The sequence below is a fragment of the Orcinus orca genome, chromosome 3, assembly GCF_937001465.1.
Source record: "Orcinus orca chromosome 3, mOrcOrc1.1, whole genome shotgun sequence".
NCBI lineage: Eukaryota > Metazoa > Chordata > Mammalia > Artiodactyla > Delphinidae > Orcinus > Orcinus orca.
Window position 1 is genome coordinate 80661830 of NC_064561.1, and position 24914 is coordinate 80686743.

Below are 24914 nucleotides of genomic sequence, written 5' to 3' on the forward strand. Positions count from 1 at the left end.
TTGAGGAATTGATGGCACATCAGAAAATAAAATACATCTAATCCTAATAGATATATATGTTCAGGCTCTCTCTATATAGTTATATATAGACATTTATCTATCTATAAAATCCCAGTACACTACCTGACATCTCAAAGAAAATTGTTTTCAATTGTCAAGCCCTCAGACAGGCCTTCCTTAACTATACCATCCCTTCACCCTGCTCTATTTTTATTCCCCTAGTATCTGTTATCCTAACATTATATCACATTCACTGATTTCATTGATTCTAACACATATATTCTTCACTTTTTAATCTTGATGAAACCAGCATGCATTTTACAATCCATGCAGAGCATTTTACAACTACAGTCAGCCAGGTGGCAGTCTTGTTACTGTGTGAAAAACCTTCAGTGGATACCTTCTGAAAAGATTATAAAAGCACCAGCATCAAAATGTTTCAGATTAGCTGAAATACAATTTTTATTCGCTTGCTGGGTATCTCCCCTATCATCAACATAAGGGCAGTAACTTATTTTTTTCAAATCTCTGTATCCTCTACATAAAACAGTGACTGGCAGGTAACATACTTAATCTGTGTCACACTTTAACATCTCTGAAAACAGGGTGGGTCCAACAGGACGGATCCTGCATAGTTGGCCCTTAAGTTTTTCTTCTTAGTGGTACATGTGATAATGGTGAATCATATAAGCAATGGCATCCAAGATATGAAGAAATTCAGTAATGAAAAGTTTGGAGGAAGATGGAGACAGTAGTGAGTGAACTGACCCATTTCAAAAGACGACTCCAAAGATTAGAAAATCCAGGAAACAGAAACATAAGCTTATTATTATTTTTATTTTGTGGAACTAAATACTCAAAGAAATAAAAACAAAAAAGGCTAAATGTGATTGTCTCCTGGAAGGAGGCAAGAGACATCGTTTTTCACTATAAGCCTGTCTATACAGTTTTTTTTTTTTTACCAAGTGCACATATTCTTTATGAACCGTTTTTCAAGTATTTAACAAGATGGGGAAGTTGAGATTCACATACTGAAAATCACAGAGACTGAGACAGGAACATTTACACGGAGACAGAGAGACATTCAGGGGAACACAAAGTCAAAGTCAGAATCAGGTATCTCCAGAGATTTCAACTGGCAAGAGGGGATGAAGACCACCGGAATTCTGGAGGCAAACCGAGCAATATTCTAAAGCGTGACATCAACACTAGCTGCCTACTGAGGATAACTATGCCATTTTGCTCATCAGAAAGGCAAGGTAGGATCGGCAAAGGCTTGCTAGTTTACCCGTGTGCCCTGAACTGAAAAATTCAGACCCTCTGATGTGAAAAAATTACAAGCTCTCCCTCGCCACAACTCTCCACGTTTACACAACACCCTTTCACCTGCCCTGGCCTGTCAACGTAAGGACAGATGCGGGGACTGAGCTGGGTCTCCCCTACACCCGAAAAAGCAAATGACTATGTCTGGGCGATACAAAAGCTAGGGGAGAGGACTGCTGCGGGAGGGCAGGCGGTTCGTCCATCCGAGAACGGTGGCCAAGAGGTGAAAAAACCCAGCTTGCGGAGTCCGGTGCAGAGAAACACCCAAAGACCGCGGCCTGTCTCGGCATAAAGAAAGGACACCTTTCCCCAGAGAAAGCTAACCAGCTTGAACACCCAACTTGCCCAGAGTCGACAGTGGCGCGCAGTTCAGACTCCGCCCCTCCCTCTTCGCCCAAGGCAGGCGCAGAAAGATCGCAAAATGTCACAGGGCCAAGACTGAGCGCGCCAAAGCGGGACCCACCCCCGGGAGACCGGGACGCCGGAGGCAGGTCCCTCCCCTTCCTCTCTCCGCCCGCGCAGAGCTCATTCATTCTCCAGGCGGGCAGCCGGTCCTCCCCGGCCGGGCATTCCTGCACCGCAAACCCAACAGATGCTTTGTCTCGGGCCTGGCCGGAAACCGGGGCGCGCATTCGAGCGCGCGCCCAGACGCCACCTCCCCGCACCTGGCGCCCGCCCGATCTCCGCGCGTTTAAAGCCTTCTGGATCCCGGGGTCCGAGGCCCGAAACCGGTCGCCTGTCGCTGGCGGCCCCAGGCGCGCACTTCGCCGAGTCCCACTGGGTATCCAGGATCGGGAAATGTGCATCCCGGTCCCACCATCACTACAGCTTGAGACCCCCGCGCGACCCCCGCCCCCGCTGAAATACACTAGATTCTTTCTCCTTCTTAGAGACCGAGACCCTGCCCCTTCCGAAGGACGTGAGCACCCCGGCCCTCGCCCTCCCGCCCGAGCTGCGCCCCCGGCACTCACTTGAGGAGCAGCTGGTCGTGCTCGGCCTTGAACTTGCCCAGCTCGATCTGCAGCTTGGCGCGCTCGCGGGCCGTGTCGTCGAGCGCGCGTCGCGCGTCGGCCAGCTCGGTCTCGTAGAGTGCCTTGAGGCCGGTGAGCTCGCGGCCGCGCACCTCCTCACGCTCCGTCACCTGCAGCTGCAGCGCGCTGTTCTCCGTCTCCAGGCTGCGCACCTTGTCGATGTACACGGCCAGCCGGTCGTTGAGCTCGCGCAGCTCCTCCTTCTCTTGCAGCCGCGACAGCCGCGTGGGGCTCAGTGGCGTGGCGGGGCCGCCGGCGCGGCTGCCCGTCCGCTGCTGCACGGGGGTCGCTGTCGCCATGGCGATCGGCGAGGAGAGCTGAGCGCTGAGGCCGCGGGCAGCGCCGGAACACGGAGGGGGCGTCAGGCGGAGAAGCGTGAGGGAAGGCACGAACCGACGATCCGCGCTCGCGGAGAGGCAGACGTCGGGGGGAAGGACGAAGCACCTGGGATGGCGGGAGAGGGGTTACAAGCACAAAGGGCAAAGGGGGAGGACTACGAATCAATTAAACGTAAAACGTCCTTTGTAAGAAAACATGCACACACTCACACACGCGCGCACACACGCTCAGGAAATACAGGGTGAGGGTGGCAGGGAGAGCCGAGCAGAGTCCGCGCGCCGCCGCCGCCGCCGCCGCCGCCGCCGCCGCCGCCGCCGAGTCTCCCGCCCGCAGCACTTTGTTTCCTCTCAGGCGGCGCTGAGCCGCGGGCGGGGTGAGGAGGGCGGAGGGGCGGGCTGGCTGCGAGCCGCTGGGGGCGGAGGTGGCGCGGGCCGCGGCGCCGCGCTCCCCAAGATGGCCGGCGCGCTCCGGCGTATCCACGTGACCGTCGCTGGCCAATGGAGGGCCGGCAACTCGGGGGCCGGGCCTGTAAATTCAAAATCTGGCCATCAGGCAACCGTCGGCTCGGCGCGCCCGGCTGGGCGTGGCTGGGGGCGGAAGGACTGAGGGCTGTGGGGAGGGGTGCCGGGGACTGCTCGAGCGGCGGCTTTGGGCTCCGCGCCGGCCGTGCTTTCCCACCAGCGCGCGGGGACCGCTTATCGGGTCGGGTCGGCGGATGGCGGGAAGGTGCCCAGAGGCTTCCGGGGCGGGTCCGTGCCGCCGCCCACACCCGGCGGTTCAGGGAAATTCAAATGTAAACGTCTCTAACTGACACACGCACAACTCGTAGAGCCCGGGACGACCGCGGGCGTTGTAACCTTATACCCGCCCCGCGGTGAGGGTTCGGAAAACGGCCTGGAGGCCCGGCCGCTGTGGAGTTACGTAATGAGCGCTGGTGTCCGAGGTTCAAGACCAACTGCGTGCGGGTTCCAAGTGCAAACCTTTATTTTTCTCTCAGGTGGAAAACGGTGTAGCAAAACACCTCCTCCCATCAAATTGACGCACGCGTGTCTTGAAGCAGATGGATAAAGACCACAGAAAAGCCAGTGCTGATGGGCGGTCCCCGATCCGTGTATTTCTTAACAACTTAGGGCTTTATAAAATCAAAACCATCTCACAAGTGATATGATTAACATGTTACTAAGTAAATAGCACAAGCTCTTCATGGTCATGCTTCACTAAAATCCCATGTATCAAAATCGAAACTTGTGAAAACTTAAGTAGAAATGCTTTTTGCTTTGAAAAGGGATTCCCCTGAAATGTAATTGACCACAGTTCTAATAGAATGTCCATCAATCCCTTTGAAAACTTTTAAAACTTTTAAACTTTTAGACTTAACATTTATTGAAGTTTACTATGTGCCCTGCCCTGGGCTTTTCGTGGATTATCCATCCACACATTCTGGGAACCAGATTCCTTCCATTTGAAAATGTATCCACGTAATAGATGAATTTCCTTACAGCCGCCCGGCAGGCGACAAGACTGCCTTTGAACCCAGGCGGTTTCAATCGCCTCCAGAGCCTCGCCCTCAACTATAACCTGGAAGGCCAACTCAACCCTTTAGGGACGCATCGGTAGAGTAATTACAGGTTAGTTACCTTAATAATGGCAGAAATGAAGACTAGAATGTTTTCTTTCTTTCTTTCTTTCTTTTCCGGTACGCGGGCCTCTCACTGTTGCGGCCTCTCCCGTTGCGGAGCACAGGCTCCGGATGCGCAGGCTCAGTGGCCATGGCTCACGGGCCCTGCTGTTCCGCAGCATGTGGGATCTTCCCGGACCAGGGCACGAGCCCGCGTCCCCTGCATCGGCAGGCGGACTCTGAACCCCTGCGCCACCAGGGAAGCCCTAGAATGTTCTTTAAATATTAATCATGCACATAATTAGTGAAGGGCACCGGTTGAATATCATCCTCCTTGAATTTCCGGTCTCTCTATTAGTGATGATACTCTTCTTGTTAACGGTTCTATTTCCTACCCTGTTTGTTATCTAAAATACCTCCTTCCTTAACGCCCTTGACAATTAAAAAGTTGAAAAGGGGGCTTCCCTGGTGGCTCAGTGGTTGAGAGTCCGCCTGCCGATGCGGGGGACACGGGTTCGTGCCCCGGTCCGGGAAGATCCCACATGCCGCGGGGCGGCTGGGCCCGTGAGCCATGGCCGCTGAGCCTGCGCGTCCGGAGCCTGTGCTCCGCAACGGGAGAGGCCGCAACAGTGGGAGGCCCGCGTTCCGCAAAAAAAAAAAAAAGTTGAAAAGGTTCTTTTATGAAGTTGGTGTTAGGAGTTTATAAGTATTCAAGTAAAGTTTTAATAACTTAAAAGGACCTTGAAAATCTAAATTACTTATAAAGAAATGAGGCCTAAAGAAGGTGAGTGCTGTGTCCAAGGTGGTAGAATCCGGATTGCAATGTAATTCCAGTCTTCTTGAGGCCCTTTCCACTACACTGACAGCTTGGCTTTCACTCCATACCCTCCTTTTACCTCAGACGTTAAAAAAATATATTTGGAAATATTTGAAAATTATTTTCTCTCCATTTTTGAAGACTGTATGTGAAATGATTTCAGGCATGATTTCTACTGCTCTCAACCCCACTAAGCTTTCCCTTGAAAGCTTGAGAATCCCTCAATCTCATTGTTTTAGGAAACTCAGATTATATCCTATTAGCTGAAACAACAAATACACTGGAGTCAGACGGTTGGGGATTTGCTGTTGATAGAAATGTAACTTTATGGAAGTTACTCCTCAGTTTCCTCATAGGAAATGGGGATGATTCCTACCTTGCAGACGTTTGCAATAATTAAAGTAATATGTGTAGTGTTTAGACATAATATGGGAAGGCTAAATAGTAATCCTTACTAATAGTAATCCTGTGTCTCCTACCAAAAGCAATGAAAAAAGATGGAAAACCTCTTAGCCTTAGAATTAGGTACTTGCGCAAACATTTGGTCAGGCACTTTACTAAATGTAAACTTCTCTTATTCTCTTGGCTTTTCTCAAGCCTAACTCCGTACCTGGAATAAGGCCTATTTCATCCCTGCTCTTTCATACTAAATGTGCCCAGCCCTCTTCATTTAAAGAATTCCTGCAATCCCATTACCACCACTGTTTTCCCCAATAAATGAGAAGTAGCAAATACTATATGAGTATGGTGACAATGCTCCTGCATTTACAAAGACAATCATGATTTCAAATATTCTGTCTGATTTTTTTCTATAAACCTTCACTTACTTGTCAGCGCACGTATTCTGATTAGTGGTTAGGCCATATATATTGCCACCAAGCTTCAACTTCCCACGGCATCACTTACCTCTTTGAAACTCCTCCCAAAACACACAGCTGCCTCGCTACATGCAGCGAATTTATTTGACATTTGCCCTACTTTCTGTATGTCTTATGGATCTGGGACAAAAAAACACAGGATACCTATCAGGTCTGGGCAGAAGGGACCCAGACTAGGATGGGGGTAGGTAGGAAGGGAGAAGAGAAGGAGAGACTGAAAGCTAGCAAGTAACCCAATTTTGTCCCAGGAGAGGGGGGAGACAGCTGGCAGTTAGCTGAGTATACAGTGTAAACAAATGGGGAAGCTAGGGATGCGGTCCAAAATGAAGAAAAGTATTGCTAAGCAGTGTCTCTCTTTTTAACTGGTATCTCTTCAGTATATGTTTTCTGAATATTTGAATGACGAAATAAATTAATACATGGTCTTCCACTAGACCAGATTGTTTCTATTTAATATACTTTGCAAAGTTAATACTTTTTCTAGGTATCGTAAAAACATAAGAATAAATCATGTTTTAGAAGGTTCAGTGACTATCCAGAATCCACTCCAACTCTGATAAAATATTTGTGTTTTAAAAAGAGCTTAAGAGTTTTAAAGGGTATTTATCACCTTCAATAGCGTTCTCTGAGCGTAGCCCCATGAAGTTTATACACTGCTCAAAATTGTTTTCCAAATTGCTTGTTAAAATCTGGATACACGGCAAGAGTAGGACTGGCAGGATTATTTTAACTCAGTGGTTCCATCTGACTGATCGCTTGTGATTTACTCAAAAAGAAAAACCAATTTGCACTTTTGTATTTTAGTTTTATTTTATGCCAAAATATGCTCATAAACCTACATTTTATTGAAATTATTTTTAAAAGATACCTTTCAAGCATTTGTTAAACTAAACTATGCATCTGATTTTTAACAGCTTTTTTTTAGTCGTACAAAAGTATGCCCCTTCACCCTGTATTCTGCATCTTTGCCTTTAGAATGGTAAAAATAACAAAAAAGACTGGAGTCTAAGTGTAGAGTTTACATGTAATTCAGCTGTTTCTGCTCTGATTGGAACTGACCCCACTCAAAGAGTTTTTCATGAAAAAACAAAGTCTTTAGTCACTTTATCTGGATGTATGGTTTATCCCTCCCAATAACACTTTAATTTATTCATTTAGTTCATAGATTATTGAGGTAAGACTTTCCTTGCCTAAAATATCTTCCCCACCAGTCTTCCTCTGTCGCTTTGCCTGAAATTTCCCCATAAAACTTAGTCTTTTAGGTCAATCTAGAAAAGTAAGGGCACTGTTTCCAGACCCCACAGCTGAGTTCAGGAATGCAGAGGAAAAAGGAAGTTACAGTATTTGCACAGTTGATATGGTAAAGTAGAAGAATGAAGTTTCAACCAGCTGTCAGGATGTTCTTTTCTTCTTCCTCATTACCACAATTTTGGGGTGCCATTCTTCCCAGAACGGCATGGTTAAACCAGAACTAAAGATAATCACACCATTCTCGGCTTTTAAGTTCAATAGCGTTGACATTGGTATAAGAAAAGATTTGAAAAGAAGTGTAATCTGGCTAAACCAGTCCCCTCCACCCCATTTCCCATCCCTATCACCCCAACCCCAGTGAATGCCTCCTGGCTGGGAAAGGAAGGAGAGTTTGAAGCCAGATGCACTGTGGGAGTCATGGCCCTTGTCCCATTCCTGAGCTGAGTTGAGGATAGGGGTGAAGGATCCAAGAGTAGAGATGGTTTGTGCCTCACAACAAAGTCTCTTGTTTCCTTCTGTCTTGAGGCAACAGAACAGAAGCCAAGAGCAGCCTTCCTTAGAACGATTGTAGACAGCAGCCTCAAAACAATGGCAACAAGGGGTATGAAGAGCAACAAGGGGAGTGCAGAACAGCCTAACCTTCTGTGATTGTTAATGTTATGTGTTAATTTAGCTGGACCACAGTGCCCAGATATGTGGTCAAGTATTATCTGGACATTTCTGTGAGGGTGTTTTAGATGAAATTAACATTTGAATCAGTGGACTTTGAGTAAAGCAGATTGACCTCTATGCTGTGGGTGGGCCTCATCCAATCAGTTGAAGGCCTGAAAAGAACAAAAGACTGATATCCCCAAGCAAGACAAAATTTTAACAGCGGACAGCCTTCAGACTTGAATTGCAACATTGGCTCCTCCTGTATCTCCAGCCTTCCAGCCTATCCTGTAGATTTTGGACTTGCTAACCTCCCTAATCACACAATCCAATTCCTTAAAATAAATCTGTCTATATATACACCTCCTACTGGATCTGTTTCTTTGGAGAACCCTTATGTACACCTTTCCTATGCCCATAAGAAGAATGTGGAGGAGCTAAGGAAAGCCAACAGATTGAATTGAGTGAATTGCACAGGGACGCTGCAGACTGAGCTGGGTGAACTGGCCACTCAAGGCATGGTGGAACTGCAGACAATTCAGCAGAAGCATTGAAGACAGACGTGACAGAGGCCAATGTACTCAGGAACTAAAAGAAGTCACATATAGAAAAGGCCAGCACAGAATGGAGACAGAGCAAAACCAAGAGGCAGATGGCTCTCCCTATGGTTGGTAAGAATCTCCTTGGACTTAAAATCAATCTAAGGACAGAAAGGATGAGATGAAAAATCTTTGGAATATTAAACTCGAATATAATTAATATATAAACCTCAACTGGTCCATGCCACTGGGAGATTGCAATCCCATCATCAGAATGGTCTCCTAGATCTCTTCACACTGCTTTTCCTCCCAAGTAGGCTTTATTCTAACATGAGCTCTCACCACAAGGTTGAAAACCTGGCTTATAAACACTGAAGCCAAAGTTCTACTAACTCACAATATAACAAATCTCAGGAAAACTGATTTGCCTCTTTGGGTCACATGCCCAGCCTTGAATGGACTGCTGTGTCCAGAGCTAGGATGTACTCTGGTTAACCAAGTCCAAGCCCAAAATCACCTGTTTGACAGTCAGGGGTGGGAGAGTCAGGAGTCAAGGCTGGCCTCACCAGACCATATAGGATGGGATTCCATCAGCAATGAAGAGTTCATCCTAAACAGGAATGAAGGGATGCTAGACAAAATAACCCAGCATATATCTACCTCATGGAAGGACAGTAAGAGAAATAACATAAATAGTGCCCTTCTGGCCTAAAATTCTCCATAAATTTGCATATTAAAAAACATTAAAGTAGAAACTCTTAAAGGTTCAGGATACCTAAAAAGTCGTGCCCATTTTCTCACTCATTAATCCATGCATTTATTCATCAAACATTTGTGGAGGACTTACTACATTCAGAGCAAGGATGACTGAAGTCCATGCATGATCCCTGCTTTGAGGAGCTTGCCAGTCCAGTGGTGGACAGGCAAACATTCATGTAAATAAATTCTGCCTCACAGTGCCTGGTACTAAAAATAAGGCATGAACAAGGTAGTGTAGGTTCAACAAGGACCAGACAGGCCTCTAAGTTGGGAGGAGGAAACCACTCACAGACAGATGATCCCTGAGCTGGGCTGCTAAGAATGTCAGTCTTCAGGGACTGGCAAATGGATTGGGTACTTAATGGAGACCTGTAAATGGCAACCCACATCTCCAGGGAGAATTAGAGGGAAACCCCAGATGGAATCCTTAACCTCCTTGTGGTGTGCTTTTTATTTCAAACCACACTGTGTAGGGGGTGCTTCAAACTAGGAATTAGTAAGGTGGTAAGGGAAGCAGATTTTAGTCAACAATCTTAACTTTTTCGTTTGTTTTTATTTTTATTATTTATTAAATTTATTTTTTATTTATTTTTGGCTGTTTTGGGTCTTCGCTGCTGCATGCGGGCTTTCTCTAGTTGTGGCGAGCAGAACTACTCTTCATTGTGGTGTGCAGGCTTCTCGTTGCGGTAGCTTCTCTCGTTGCAGAGCACTGGCTCTAGGCAGACTTCAGTAGTTGTGGCACACAGGCTCAGTAGTTGTGGCTCACGGGCTCTAGAGCACAGGCTCCGTAGTTGTGGTGCACAGGCTTAGTTGCTCCGCGGCATGTGGGATCTTCCCGGATCGGGGCTTGAACTCGTGTCCCCTGTATTGGCAGGTGAGTTCTTAACCACTGCGCCACCAGGGAAGTCCCAACAATCTTAACTTTAAACATGGCTTACATTAGTCAAGAAAATGGAAAACTGAGGAAATTACCATATAATTAAAACATTACTGAAGCTGAGTCGTAAAATAACAGTTATGCCTTTTGCCTAAAGCAAAACAAAAATAGAAAACCAACTGAGCAGGAAATTTTATTGAGTAACTCCTGTGTGCAAAGTGCAGCACCACATGCTATCAAAGAAACTTTTTAAAGTATGAAATGTGGTTCATTTCCTCCATAAAGGTATCGTATTGTGTGTGTGGAAATGAGATGTATACATGCGAATAATTAGGTTAGGAAACTAAGCCATGAGTGACAAAGGCCCAAAGGAATGACATCGATGACAGGTGTCAAATCTCTGGGGCTGCTAAAATTTAGAGAATGAAGAAATTAGAGAATGAGAGGACAATGTGAAAAAAGAGGATTTAACTAGACATTGAAGTAGAGAAAGTCTTATCCAGTAAGTGATTTGATTTATAAAAAATTGTCTTTACAGGGTCTTCCCCAGCAGTACAGGGGTTAAACCTCCACGCTTGTGCTGCAGGGGGTGCGGATTCAATCCCTGGTCAGGCAACTAAGATCCCACGTGCCACATGCTGTGGCCCCCCCCAAAAAAAATCTTTACACACAGTTTTTCAGAATAGCACTATCCCATAAAGTGAAATGATTTTATATTTTTCATGAAATATTTGTATTTGTCTATGTTTAGTACATATATTAGAAACTGGGCAAGACTTATCCAGAATTTGGATACCCACGTGCTTGGGATTTAACAATATCAAAAATATTCTGTTAAAGTCACTGAAAAGAGATGACATTGAAAAGCACTTAGTGACCTCTCTGATTTACATGTATAGTGCGTAAAGTAGGAACTGAAACTTTCGCATATTGCTGATGGGAGTGTAAAATAGTACAACCACTTCAGAAAACTGTTAAACTGCTCCTTATAAAGTTAAAAATGCTCCTACCCTGCATTCCAGCAGTTCTATTTCCAAGACAAATGAAAGCACATGTCTACTGAAAGACTTGCACGAGAAGTTTGTAGTACCTTTATTCAAAATAGCCCAAACCGGAAACAATCCAAATGCCCATCAACAGAATAGACAAATAAATCATGGTATAAGTACTACTGAGCAATTAAAAGGAATGAGCTACAGTTACATGTAACAACATGGATGAATCACACAAGCAATACAAAGCACATTTTATGTGACTGGTTTATATGAAATTCAAGAACCGTAAGTGTAATCTACGTGAAAGAAGTCAGAACACTGGTTGTCTACTGTGGTGAGGATTGATTGGAAGGGGACATTGAGGAACTTTCTGGAATGATAGGGTCATAGGTACATGGACAAATACAGTAATCAAATCTCATTAAATTGTACACTTCAGATCTGTGCATTTCACTATATGTAAATTTTACCATGATGAAAACATAACCTGGTCTCTTACAGATTAGATTTAAAAATTCATAAGGTATACTTGGAAGCTTTTTTTATTCCTTTTTTTTTTTTTTTTGGTAAGTGGATACCATTTCCACCTTATTTGTGGCTTGAATTTTAAATTTTCTGTGGACTCTTCATTTTTTATACCTATGCTATAAACCTGTGTGATTTCTTCAGGAGTCAGAAATTGTATAAAACCTTTTTTTTTAAGCCTATGACTTAATCAGATTTAAAAGATGTATTTGAGTGGCTTCCCTGGTGGTGCAGTGGTTAAGAATCCACCTGCCAATGCAGGGGACATGGGTTCAATCCCTGGTCCAGGAAAGATCCTACATGCCACGAGCAGCTAAGCCTGTGCACCACAACTACTGAGACTGCACTCTAGAGCCCGTGAGCCACAACTACTGAGCCTGCAAGCTACAAATACTGAAGCCCGCACGCCTAGAGCCCGTGCTCTGCAACGAGAAGCCCGTGCACCACGATGAAGAGCAGACCCCGCTTGCCACAACTAGAGAAAGCCCGTGCACAGCAACGAAGACCCAACGCAGCCGAAAATTTTTAAAAAATAAATAAATAAAACATGTATTTGAGTAATGAAGCCAGGTGTTAAGGGTGAAACTGGTGACTTGAAGAGAGCTACTGCCATTTTTGTCTTAAAAAGGTTGGAATATGAATACTAAAAAACTGAGAACTTAATAAATTTCTAAAGAAAGAAATAAACCTAAAACAGTAGTTTCTACCTATGAAATTCTGTTTTTTACTACTATGTTTGTTTTATAAGTTGACATATTTGGACACTGATCATCCTATTGATCAGATACAAATACTTGTTTCTAGTAATCCAAGGACCTAAATTTTTTTATTAATGTAACAACTTTCTAAACAAAAAAGACACACCACAAGTTTAATTAAATAAGGATAGAGAAGAAATTTTCAAAGGGGATGAGGATAAGGGAAGAAAAAAGGGAGTTATCAAAATCTAGGATAGCAAAAAATATTACCTATTGTTTTAATAAACATATTTAAAAGTTTGACTAAATCTTCTTGGCCAGACAGGCTTTGTAAAAGCTGTGATTCTCAACTGAAGGTGGGGAAGGACATAAGGCACCCTGTTTATAAGGGGCTTTCTCAGGTTTGGGGGGGCAGATGAGATTTTTATCCTTATCAAAAGAGATCGTGGGATGATAAAGTTATGAGACACTGCAGTGGAGAACGTAGAGGAAGCAAAGCACATAGCTCCTGCCATTGGTCTCACTGGGGCTCTTGAGTTACATCCAGAACCATACAAGCCTGTATACCGTTACATAGCTGAAGTAACTAAGTCAGACAACCCACCATGACAACCATGACTGCAGAAAAGTTCCGTCACTGTGACTTTCATTTGGAAAAGTCACCCTGTGATAACTTGAATCAACTCCTTCACAAGGTTTTCAGAAATGTATTGTCATTTAAAAGAAATTTCTCTAATCTTAACTTCTGAGTTCTTTTCATTTACTATATACTTCCTTTAAGGGATTTAAGTTGGGTTGATCTCAAAGTGAGGGATGTAGAAACAAGATCTCAACCGTCATAGGGAAAAGAGAAGTTACAGCGATGAGCCCAGCATCGTTATTTTTAAAAGTAAAGTGAATCCAAAATGTCTGTTTCACCCCAAAATAATTTAAATGTCATTCCTCCTATGAACCCCCATGGCACGATCATCTATAGCAGTCACTCGGAACCAAGCATATTGCTTTTTGGTCCATTATTTTGACCAAATCATAAGATTCTTTAAGGTAGGAGAATTTCCCTGGGGGACAGTGCAAATGATGAAATGTTGTCACTCTTGTGTCCACAACTCCCAAATGGGAGTAGAGCAATATACAACAATGGATAATCTAAGTATCCTGGCCTTTCACCAATCTCTCATTTCTCATAATGGGTCTACCTCATCTAAGAGGAAGTGAGCAAAGAACTCTAATAAGCATGAGTCAAGAGACACTCGTAAAACTTCCCAAAACAATTATTTAAAGACTTTGTAAGAATTCCATTTGGAAAACTTCTTATTTTCTATAACTTTTGCCTGAAAATAAGAGTCTGATCCATAATGTTTATTTCTGTGATTATCTATTATGGATAAAATAGTACCAAATATAGTAAATAACAATATGTAATATAAGACTTTTTCTCCTTAAATATGAACAGCCTATTTCAGTTTCAGGTTTACTATGTCATCTCAAATGCTTCCAGCAAACTTCGTCATGAAGAAATTGGAGGAAAACAACGACTTGACCACTTGATTTTTTTTTTTTTTTTTTTGCCACACTGCCCAGCTTGTGGTATCTTAGTTCCCCAACCAGGAATTGAACCTGGGACCTCAGTAGTGAAAGCACGGAGTCCTAACCACTGGACAGCCAGGGAATTCCCTAAAATGCATATTTTAAAAATTGATGCTAAGCAATGAGAAAGAGAACGAAAGATGTATCACCTGCCCCAAATGGAATCTAGCTAACATCCAACACGTTGCTAGATCTAAAACATGTTCAGCCCATAGGATAAATATCAAATACAAGAATAAGATACATGTGTCACATATTAGCAAGTACAAGGTGAATGTGAAGGTTGAAAATTTGGTAGAAGGGAATTGCAGAACTGTACATTAGGATCAAATTAATGCTCTGTTCTGGATTACCAGCAATATACTATTTCACTTCCCATTTGTCTTTTAAAGCCCTGAAAATGATTTAGTGTGAGAGAGTTAAGCAGTTGAAGACCTGGATGCCAGATCTCTGTCTGCCATTGGGATGGGGGAAAGAAAGAACGTGGAGACTACTTTAGAGGTAGAGTAGGCTGACTCAACCAATCACTGGACAAATAGAATATTGGGGGGACCAATGGAGATACTGGGGTTCAGGTAGAATAAAGGCAGGACAGTAGAGTCAGGCATACCCAAGTGTGTATTCTGCTTAGTCACTATGTGACCTCTAGCAATTAACATCTGTGAACTTCCATTTCCTCATCTGTAAAAAGCAGAGAAAGAACTACCATGTAGGGATGTTGAAAAAATTGAATATGTTAATGTATGTAAATTATATTTTACATAGTCAGTACTTAGTAAATATTTATTCCTTTCCCTTCCTCAAAAACAGGTATCAGGATCTTTACTTCCCAATTTTGAAAGCTATTTAATTTAGCATATAAAGCCCTATACCAGCACAGAGAAAAATCCATGCCTGTTACAACACCACATTTTCAAAATGTTAACTGTTTAACTTTGTCATGCTCACTAATATTTATCTTGCATAAAGTCAATAATTATACAAATATTGAATAGTACATATAGTGGTTGACTTACTATAACTTCATTCCATTTAATGAACTTTCAGTGAATATCATTATGGCCAGCTCCAGAGAAATTGCAAAATGATCAAGCCACAATCCCTGCCATACAGAAACTGCTGGTGTCCAAGGAGCGAAGTCAATGCTAGTACCTCTGACACGTGCCCTGCTGAATCTTCTTACAGTTGTCTATAAGCCAACCTCTCTCCAAACACAAGGTGCTATGGTATTCAGTTTGAACTTCATAGCCGGTTTTATCATTTTATCGATTATCTTTTAGATATCCAGACACAGTTTGATTAGTTTGGATTTATTTTTTTTAATATTTATTTATTTGGCTGTGCTGGGTCTTAGTTGCAGCATGTGGGACCTAGTTCCCTGACCAGGGATCGAAGCCAGGCCCCCTGCATTGGGAGCATGCAGTCTTAGCCACTGGACCACCACCAGGGAAGTCCCTTGGACTGATTTTTGTAATAGAAGGAACAAATCACTTTCAATTGTTGTCAAAATATGAATGCACATATACTTATTGCAAAAGATGGAAGGAGATACGATCTATTTTTCTTAGATACATATAACATTTAAATCTAGATTTTTCCTTTGTATGCTTCTCCGCCACTTCCACATTTTGAAGAGAAAAAAAAGTGCACGCTTTTTGGGGCTTCCCTGGTGGCGCAGTGGTTGAGAGTTCGCCTGCCGATGCAGGTGACGCGGGTTCGTGCCCCGGTCCGGGAAGATCCCACATGCCGCGGAGCGGCTGGGCCCGTGAGCCATGGCCGCTGAGCCTGCACGTCCGGAGCCTGTGCTCCGCAACGGGAGAGGCTACAACAGTGAGAGGCCCGCGTACAGCAAAAAAAAAAAAAAGGGGGGCATGCTTTCTGCCTGACCACAAAGTTCAACCACTACTGCCTGCTGGACAAAAAAAAAAGGGTGCTATTAAGGGTGCAGCCATCTGCTTGACACTGGCTCTGGGTGAGCCAAGGAAAGCTAATTAACGCCTCTACCCTCCCTCCTCTCCTCCCCCCTACCCTTCTCTCCATGCCTCCACCGTCTGGCTGACCTTCCCTTCTCTCTCACACCAGCTTCTTTCTGCATCATATGGCTTGGGTAGGTTAGAGACATTTGCCCGTCCCAGGAAGAGACAAGAATGGACTTCAGCAGCATCCTGGGCCATGAATTTCTAAAATTTGAAAGGAAATTACACAAGTTACCTCCCCCACTCCCACCAACGGTGCTCTCTTTCACTGATGAAATCTTACCTGAAACATCTTTTCTTCCCTGTTCAAGGAAATTGGTAGGTCTGGAATCCAATCCACTTTGTAATGGACAATAGTCTGATAGGCAAGTACCTAATTCATACACTGAGTCTCTCTCGTCAGTTTCTTTAGGGGCAATTAGTTTTAGGGGCAGAGATGGAATATGAAATCACAAAGTAAATATAGTATCTTTCACCATAAAGCCACAGGAAGTGATGCGAGGGTACATTCAATGTGAAATGGCAGGGACAGCTCAAACGTCGTTACTCATTAAAAAGATATCAGGTAAATAGGACATCAATGAAGCAGACTAAGATTTTGAGACTTTAAAGAATAGTCTTTGAACTAGTAAACAAACACAGACTAGCTATTAACACACAAGAATATGATTCTGTTTACCTGAGAAATAATGCAGTCTGGATAAACTGATGTTTCACTAACAAAAATCCTTGTTAACCTTGGATTTGGTTACAAAAATAACTATTTTTTTTCCTGTACTTCGCTCTTGTTCTGCCTTATTTTTTCTCTTTTTCTACCTTGTAGTAATACAAGCTACGTACTTTTTTTTTTAAAGAAAATCTAACGGTTCCAGTTTAAAAGAAGAAAGACAATAGAAAACAAACTCTGAAAATTACAAAACTGTAAATATTGGGTCAGAATAAGAACCTGATTAGAATCTTGAAGGTAAGCTATAGTTAAGTTTACTATAAAAAGACTTGCTCCATAGTTATATTTCAACACAATAATGTAAACTTGAAAAAGACAAAAATACTGTGAGGTTTTGATGTCAGAATTTTTACATTTCTAAAAGAACTTGCTAAAATTAATTGCCCAAGTGTATCTTTTTAAGAACAGAAAGGGAGGCCAACAAACCAGTTTAGAGGATTTTTCAAACACAGATAAAATTAAGCTGTGACTCAGATCTGTACAGAACACCAGATGCTTCCTACCTGTAGAGGACATCTGTAACTTTTTTGGTTGCTCACTCTGAACTGTCTTCCTATGTTTGGGGAATTCCTTACCATTTGAGTCTTAGCAAGAGACAGGGTCTGCCTCCCACTCTAGATGCTAAAAAAGCCAGCCAGCCAGCCGTTTCTTTTTCAGGCCTAGGTTTAGCCAATCAGATGCAGCAGGTCCAGAATCTGACCCAAAGCAATGCAAGACTGGCGAATCCATTCTGGTATCGACCTTCAATTTCCCAAAGGCACTGGGGACAGAGTACCATCCTACCTGCAGGGTTTGTGGATAGCAGCTACAGAACCTACTTTTACTTGGAACACTAACGACCTTCCCAGACAAGTTCTGGGCCCCTGATATGAAGCCTCCTTTGACCTAGGACCTCTAGCCTTCCCACCATTCTGTGAGTTACACAATATGTTTTCAGTACTTTCCTTTTCTGCTTAAGTCAGAATTAGCTTCTGTTGCTTATAGTCAAGAACCTTAAGGCACACAGAGCCTCTGGGATACTGACATAGAATTTAAAAGAGAGGAACCAGGGAATGGATAACAATTTCTCACAGAAGCTATATATGACTCATAAAAGAGTTGAAGGTAAGCTCATTAGTGATGGGATATGTGCATATTTTCCCTTATTGTAAGTCAGGAGTGTGTGTCCAGGATATATGGGGAAAGGCTGGTTTCAGTGATAGTCTAGAAACAAAGATGGGAAGCCTTACCCCTTTATCTAGGTCCAGGCCTAGATAACTTACACAGGTTAAAAATGCAGGAGAAAAAAAAAAAATGCAGGAGTACAAAACTGTACACATTTTACGAAAACATAAAACAAAATAATGTACGTTAAACACATGAAAATGGTTGCCTATGGGAGTTGGAAATAGGAGTGGGGAGTGGAGTTAAAAGGGAATGGTTGAATAAACTCATGCAAAACGCAGGGCTTCTATCTGAAAGCATCTGGCGCACATGCCTGGTGCCATTTCTTCTGCCTCTGAGATCTCCAGGAGAGAAAGAAACTCCAGCTGCCCATCCTTTGGGCTTGGAGAGGAGCAGGTATTGATGGGATTCACCATGAGGCTGGTGCTCCCAGCTCAGGTACCAACAGGAAGCAGGGGGTTGTAAGAACACCTGCGGTGGGGAACCATGGCAGAGGATGATGATATTAAACACCCTCTTTTATAAACAAAACTCTTTCGGTCTAGACCTAATTATACCATTGCAATATTGTGAGCAGTTTTGTTTAGGGTGATGAAAAAGTTTGGAATAGACTGTGGTTATGATTATACAACATCATGAATGTAATTAACGGCACTGAATTGTACACTTAAAATGGTGAATGTGGGGCTTCCCTGGTGGCGCAGTGATTGAGAGTCCGCCTGCCGATGCAGGGGACACAGGTTCGTGCCCCGGTCCGCGAAGATCCCACATGCCACGGAGCGGCTGGGCCCGTGAGCCATGGCCGCTGAGCCTGCGCGTCCGGAGCCTGTGCTCCGCAACGGGAGAGGCCACAACGGTGGGAGGCCCGCGTACGGCAAAAAAAAAAAAAAAAAAAAAAAAAATGGTGAATGTGGCAAATTTCTTTAGATTTACTTTAACACAATTTTAAAATATTAATAATGTAATATACCAAAAACCATTGAATTGTACACTTTAAATGGGTGAATTGTATCATATGTGAATTATATCTCAAAAAAAGCAGTTAAAAAATTATTCTAAGTGTTTAGGGATCTTCACTTTTAAACATTTGACACTTGGTGCTGAACACTGGTTTTTTGAACAAAAGGTTTTTTGGGAACTGAGAAATTGTTCCTCCTGTCTAATGGATAACCAGTCACTTCCCTTTCACAGCACGTTAGAGGGATATATCTGGGACAATAGTAACACAAACATCCCAAGATTTGGAATACGTCAGGGGTTTATCATTGAAAAGAAATAAAATGTAACAAATCACAAGAATCTAGCAGAGATGGACAGCTCACCTAGAAACTGGCAGCACTGCTGGAGGGAAGTTGAGAATATTCAAGAGAAAATGAAAACCACACTTGGCAGTAATTGGCTGCTTTTTTTTTTTTTTTTTAAATCTGTGAGGTTTAAAGGAGAAGCTGCTGGCTCCAGGCCCACAAAATGTAACACAGCCCACTTGAAAGCTCCCAGGACTGGATCAACCGCAGCTGGAAGGGTCTGAGCTGCGGCGGGAGCCCAGGCCTGCCAAACATCGCAGCTGCTGAGTAGTTTTCCAGACCCGTCCCTGTATCTGCCCTGGACGTTCCTATGTCTGTGCCATCACTCATGCTGTTCCCTACACCTGGAATGTCCTTTCCACTTATCAGCAGACTTCCCAATCCTACTGATCACTCAAGGTTCAGCCAGAATAGCATTCTCTCCTTTCCTAGGGCCCAGCAGGAGGGATGCTGCTGAGAAAAACCAAATTGATTTCAAAGGGATGATTGCAGACACATCTCTCAGATATTTTTGACCAGGCAGGGCGTAGGGAATGGAGATCAGAAGTGTAACATGACTCTCATCGCTGGCAGCGGGGAGACCAGCAAAATTGTATTAAGAGAAAATACTATCCCTACTGCTCCCTACCATTCTACAAGTTTAGACTTCCTAGATCACCTGATGATCTTTCAATATCAAAGAAGGCATTTTTAAATAATTACTTATGTAATGTAGCTAGTGGTTTTAACATCTTCATTCAAAGTAATGGCCTCTCGGGGCTTCCCTGGTGGCACAGTGGTTGAGAGTCCGCCTGCCAATGCAGGGGACACGGGTTCGTGCCTCGATTCGGGAAGATCCCACATGCCACATGGAGCAGCTGGGCCCGTGAGCCATGGGCGCTGAGCCTGCGTGTCCGGAGCCTGCGTGTCCGGAGCCTGTGCTCCGCAACAGGAGAGGCCACAACAGTGAGAGGCCACAACAGTGAGAGGCCTGCGTACAGCAAAAAAAAAACAAAATAATGGCCTCTCTTTACAAATTATTCTTCTATAATTAAATATTATGGGAAAAACACCTTGTATGCACATTGTTTTCTCTCCTGGTTTGACATTTAACTTTTGTTGAATTGCTACTAATTGCTACTTTTGGTGGCTTCCAAGGAAATGTTTGCATTACCTAGAACAGCTGCTTCCCAGTCTTTTAAAAGTCATACCAATAAAAATAATTTTTTATTTAGGAATACAGAAGCAAAAGGCTGAGTCAACCATATCCCCAATCCCTCAGCACAGGGAGCGTATTTATTTATTCATTCATCCGTCCATCCATCCATCCCTCTATCCCTTTTTATCTCCACTCCCCACTCCTATTTCCAGTTCCCATAGGCAACCATTTTGACATGTTTAATGTATATTATTTTGTTTTCTGTTTTACTGTAAATGTAGGGTTATTTTGTACTCCTGCATTTTTAATTTATGTAAGTGATGTCAGGATGCAGATCTCATTCTGTTTCTTTCTTCATTTCCTCAGCACAGCTTTGGAGACCCACAGTGTTGCTGTGTGCGCATCTAGTCTGTTACTCAGGACTTCTTGGAGGACATCTCCTACATTAGCACCCATCCCCAGAGACACACACCTTGATTGCACGGCTCCCTGTCTCTAAACACCTGATCATGGTAAATACTCTCGTACATGCCCCTTGAGAGGGAACTGACGGGTCATAGGGTACCTAGACATTCATCACAATGACGTACCCTCTACTGCTCTCTAGACTGCCTACGTTCATCTAGAAGCTGTACATAAGGTTTCCTAGACGCCTACAGTGCCACCAGCACTTGGCATGAAAATGTGAGTATTTGTACAGCACACTGGGGTGAAACAATGACGCTGCTCCTTGGAAGAAAACGGGTCCCTGGACTCTTGCAGCCTCATCCATGCAGCCTCCCTCAGGGCAGAAGCATCAATACTTCTGGTATTGATCTATTTGCCTGTAACCCCTTTCAAAGCATTTCTCTGCGGCACAACACAAATGAAGAAATGCCAGAGCAGGAGGCCTTCCCTCCCCATCTCCCACTGTCTTCTTAAAAGTTAAGTCTCAGGAGTCTATGGAATGAGGAACAAGTGTTAAATTTCTCAGGGTGGCACTTAATGTACCCGCACCCCCCAGGTGTGAAGGTGTCTACAGGGAGAACCCAGGGTTACCACTGGCAGCCACCATCACTTCCAGCATTCCTTCCCGGTGCCACTGACACTATTGCTTACCATCCTGCCACAGTCCTGGACCAAATATTGCTATTTCCAGTTTAAGGAAGAAGCGAATACTAAGGACAGAACAGTCAGAGCCTCACATCAGGGGGTGTGAGGGGCAATTGGAATCCAGGCCTGCTTGACTGAAAACCCCAGTTTCTTTGTAGGCCCTCCTGGAAAATACTGCAAGAACAAAGGGCAGAAATAAGGCCTGCGGGAGAAATTAACCTTGCTTCCCTGGGGAACCTGGGAGCTATACGTAGGAGCTAAAGACTCCAAGACTGAGCTTTCCCGTGAACATCCCAGATTCCAATGAGAGCATGGGTCACTTTCTTTTGCTTTGTTACCCCAGATTTCTGGGATTTCAGTCTGGCGGTTGAGGTACAAACATGTCAACTTTGTTTGAAAAATCTGATGATCTAAGAATCATTGAATTTGCTTTGATAGATTTTTCTTTTTTCTATTTGGTGTTTTGTTTTCCTTCAGAGGTGTAAATTGCATGACTAATGTGTTTTCACCATCTGTGGGTTGAGGTTGACAGAGGGAATAAAATAGGTACCTTTTCTATTACTAAATAATGGAAGAAAAAGGAAAAAACCCCAAAGTTAATTTTTCTAGAGAACTATAAAAAAAAAATCCCAGCCAATGCAATGATGAGATAAATAGTTCAAGAAACGACAACTTCATTTATCTATGTGAAATATAGTCTTTGTTGCCGTCTGGAGTGAGGATTTCCAGGAATCCCATGTATATTAAGTTCTGGGAGAGGGAGAAACATTTTCTTATATGTGTCTCTAGAAATGAAGACAACTTATTAACCAAGCAGGAAGTTATATTTGCATTCTTGGCCTCCTTCACAGTTTCTAATGGCACCAGGAACTGGGGATGGAGCGGGGCTGACACAATCCCGTTCCTAGTAATGAAGTGTTCAAATCTGGGGTCATTGCAGGCATGCTGAGCCGTTCTCTGGATTTCCAGAAAAACATTTTGACAGTCTTTACACCTCAGGACTTGCATTAGGTGTATCATGTCCAATGTATCATATAGCTATGGGAAACCGACTTAGGACATTTGTGTGAGACAAAAAAAAAATGAGCCTTTAAACAAGCACAGGCTACCAAACTAGTGACTCCAACAGCTACATTTACATGTACATAATATAGGCATTGTTAACTATGGTTTTCCATCTGTATATTTAAAAAGACTGTAATAGCATAATTTTTGTGTGTTTTTTTTTATAAATTTATTTTTTTTAATTTATTTATTTTTGCCTATGTTGGGTCTTCATTGCTGCGCACAGGCTTTCTCTAGTTGCGGCGAGCAGGGACTACTCCTCCTTGCGGTGAGTGGGCTTCTCATTGCGGTGGCTTCTCTTGTTGCGGAGCGTGGGTTCTAGGTTTGTGGGCTTCAGTAATTGTGGCACGTGGGCTCAGTAGTTGTGGCTCACAGACTCTAGAGAGCAGGCTCAGTAGTTGTGGCTCACGGGCTTAGTTGCTCCGCGGCATGTGGGATCTTCCCCGACCAGGGCCCGAACCCGTATCCCCTGAACTGGCAGGCGGATTCTTAACCTCTGCACCACCAGGGAAGCCCATAGCATAATTTTTGGATGTGATGAAGGACAGTGATGTTAAAATATATGTACATGTGTCTATATGTATATATACATATTCAAGAATAGAAGCCAATTAACATCTGTGGCATAGAACAATAATGATACATTTTAGACGTTTAAAAATTTTTTAAATTCTATTTTAAAAGCTAATTAGGGACTTCCCGGTGGTCCAGTGGTTAAGAATCTGCCTTCCAATGCAGGGGACGCAGGTTCCATCCCTGGTCGGGGAAGATCCCACATGCCACGGGGCAACTAAGCTCATGCACCACAACTACTGAGCCCACGCACTCTAGAACCCCTGCACCACAACTAGAGAGAAGCCCATGCCGCAGTTAGAGAAGCCCACGTGCCGCAATGAAGAACCCACGTGGTGCAGTGAAAGATCCCCGCCCCCCGCATGCCACAGCGAAGATCCCACGTGCCGCAACTAAGACCCGAAGCAGCCAAATAATAATACAATTTTTTTAAAAAAGCTAATTAAATAAGAGATCTGTTTTTGATTGTATGTTTATAGTAATAACTGCAAGCTGTTTACCTCTCACATATCTTCCACTGCATATCAAGATGCCAGACTCATCCTCTATTTTCCATTGGTCACGCCTCTGACTCACATCACTGTGAGCCTTAATTTTGTAAAGTCTTGAAAATAGAGTATTAGGAAAGAACAGATCATTTAATGTGTTCATCCCTCTGCTATGGAAAATAAACAAAGCTTGCTTTTAATTGTAATACATGGTTATTGTATTAAACTCCATGTGTGGGGGGCAGTGGACTGCTCCCCACCCCTCCCTACTCTCCGTCCCTGCCTCCCTCACCACCATTCTCCTTAAGAACTTCCCACTTGGGCTTCCCTGGTGGCGCAGTGGTTAAGAATCCGCCTGCCAATGCAGGGGACATGGGTTCGAGCCCTGGTCTGGGAAGATCCCACATGCCATGGAACAACTAAGCCCGTGCGCCACAACTACTGAGCCTGCGCTCTAGAGCCCGTGAGCCACAACTACTGAAGCCCGTGCGCCACAACTACTGAAGCCTGCATGACTAGAGCCTGTGCTCTGCAACAAGAGAAGCCACCGGAAAGAGAAACCCGTGCACCGCAACGAAGAGTAGCCCCCACTCGCTGCAACTAGAGAAAGCCCACGCAAAGCAATGAAGACCCAACGCAGCCAAAATAAATAAAATAAACAATTAAAAAAAAAAAGAACTTCCCACTGTCTCCAGATGAGTGGGTTATCCTAAGTCTTGTTTCTGCTGTGTGGTTCTGTCCTACGAGAATAGTTGACCAGTCCAGAGCAGAACCCTGAGCAAAGAGGGACAATCAGCTTCTGTTCTCCAGGAAGTACATTTTGACCAAGAAGTGTTTGAAGCAGCAAGACCTTTAAGGAGAAAGTCTCTGACTGTGTCTGGGTTCACCGAGGTCCCCAGAGATGCCCTGGTTATGCTTCTACCCACTCTTCCCTGCATTCAAGGCCATGCTCGAGTATTCTCCCACAAGGGCCTCCACCCTTCAGGACTTTTTTGCTCAAGTTCTCTTTGTTTTTGCTCACTTGTAAACAGAGGAAATTCAATTTAACACAACACAACACACATACGTAATATGACATTATTTCAGTGCTAACCTGGAATTTATGGTTTATGGTAGAATGAAGATCATAGACTCATCTTCCATCTGACACTGACACTACCTGACACTGTCCTTTCTGAAGAACCCCAAATTATTTGAAGTAGGTTAAAACAGTATGAGAGAAAATGATTTAAGGAATTTGTGGGGAAATGTGGGGCTTGTTAACTTGAACACTAACTTTAAAAAAATAAAAAGGTCTGTTAGACTTCCTTTCAGAATCCCAGCATCACACAGAAGACTATTTGTGGACTATCACTAAAAGCTATTCAATTTCCTATAACCAAAGAGGGTCTTTGTTTTGGCTTAAGCACCAGATATAAATGTCCTTGCTCACCTACTCAGGATTTAAAAATCTTAAGTCATTACATGGCAGTGACGTTTCAAAAAAATTTTAAAAAGCA

General features: G+C 43.7%; 1 protein-coding gene across 2 annotated transcripts in view; it reads right to left on the reverse strand.

Annotated features, from left to right (window-relative positions):
* The window catches only part of LMNB1 (lamin B1), a 68789-nt gene extending 65738 nt beyond the window's left edge, over nucleotides 1-3051 (reverse strand). For both annotated transcript variants that reach the window (XM_004279860.4, XM_049707246.1), the window contains exons 1-2: nucleotides 2903-3051; nucleotides 2295-2798 (exon numbers count right to left, since the gene is read on the reverse strand). In XM_004279860.4, the coding sequence (XP_004279908.1) occupies nucleotides 2295-2653 (359 nt within the window). In that variant the 5' untranslated portion in view covers nucleotides 2654-2798; nucleotides 2903-3051. The remainder of the gene's footprint in view (nucleotides 1-2294; nucleotides 2799-2902) is intronic.
* Between the last annotated feature and the right edge of the window lie 21863 nt (nucleotides 3052-24914).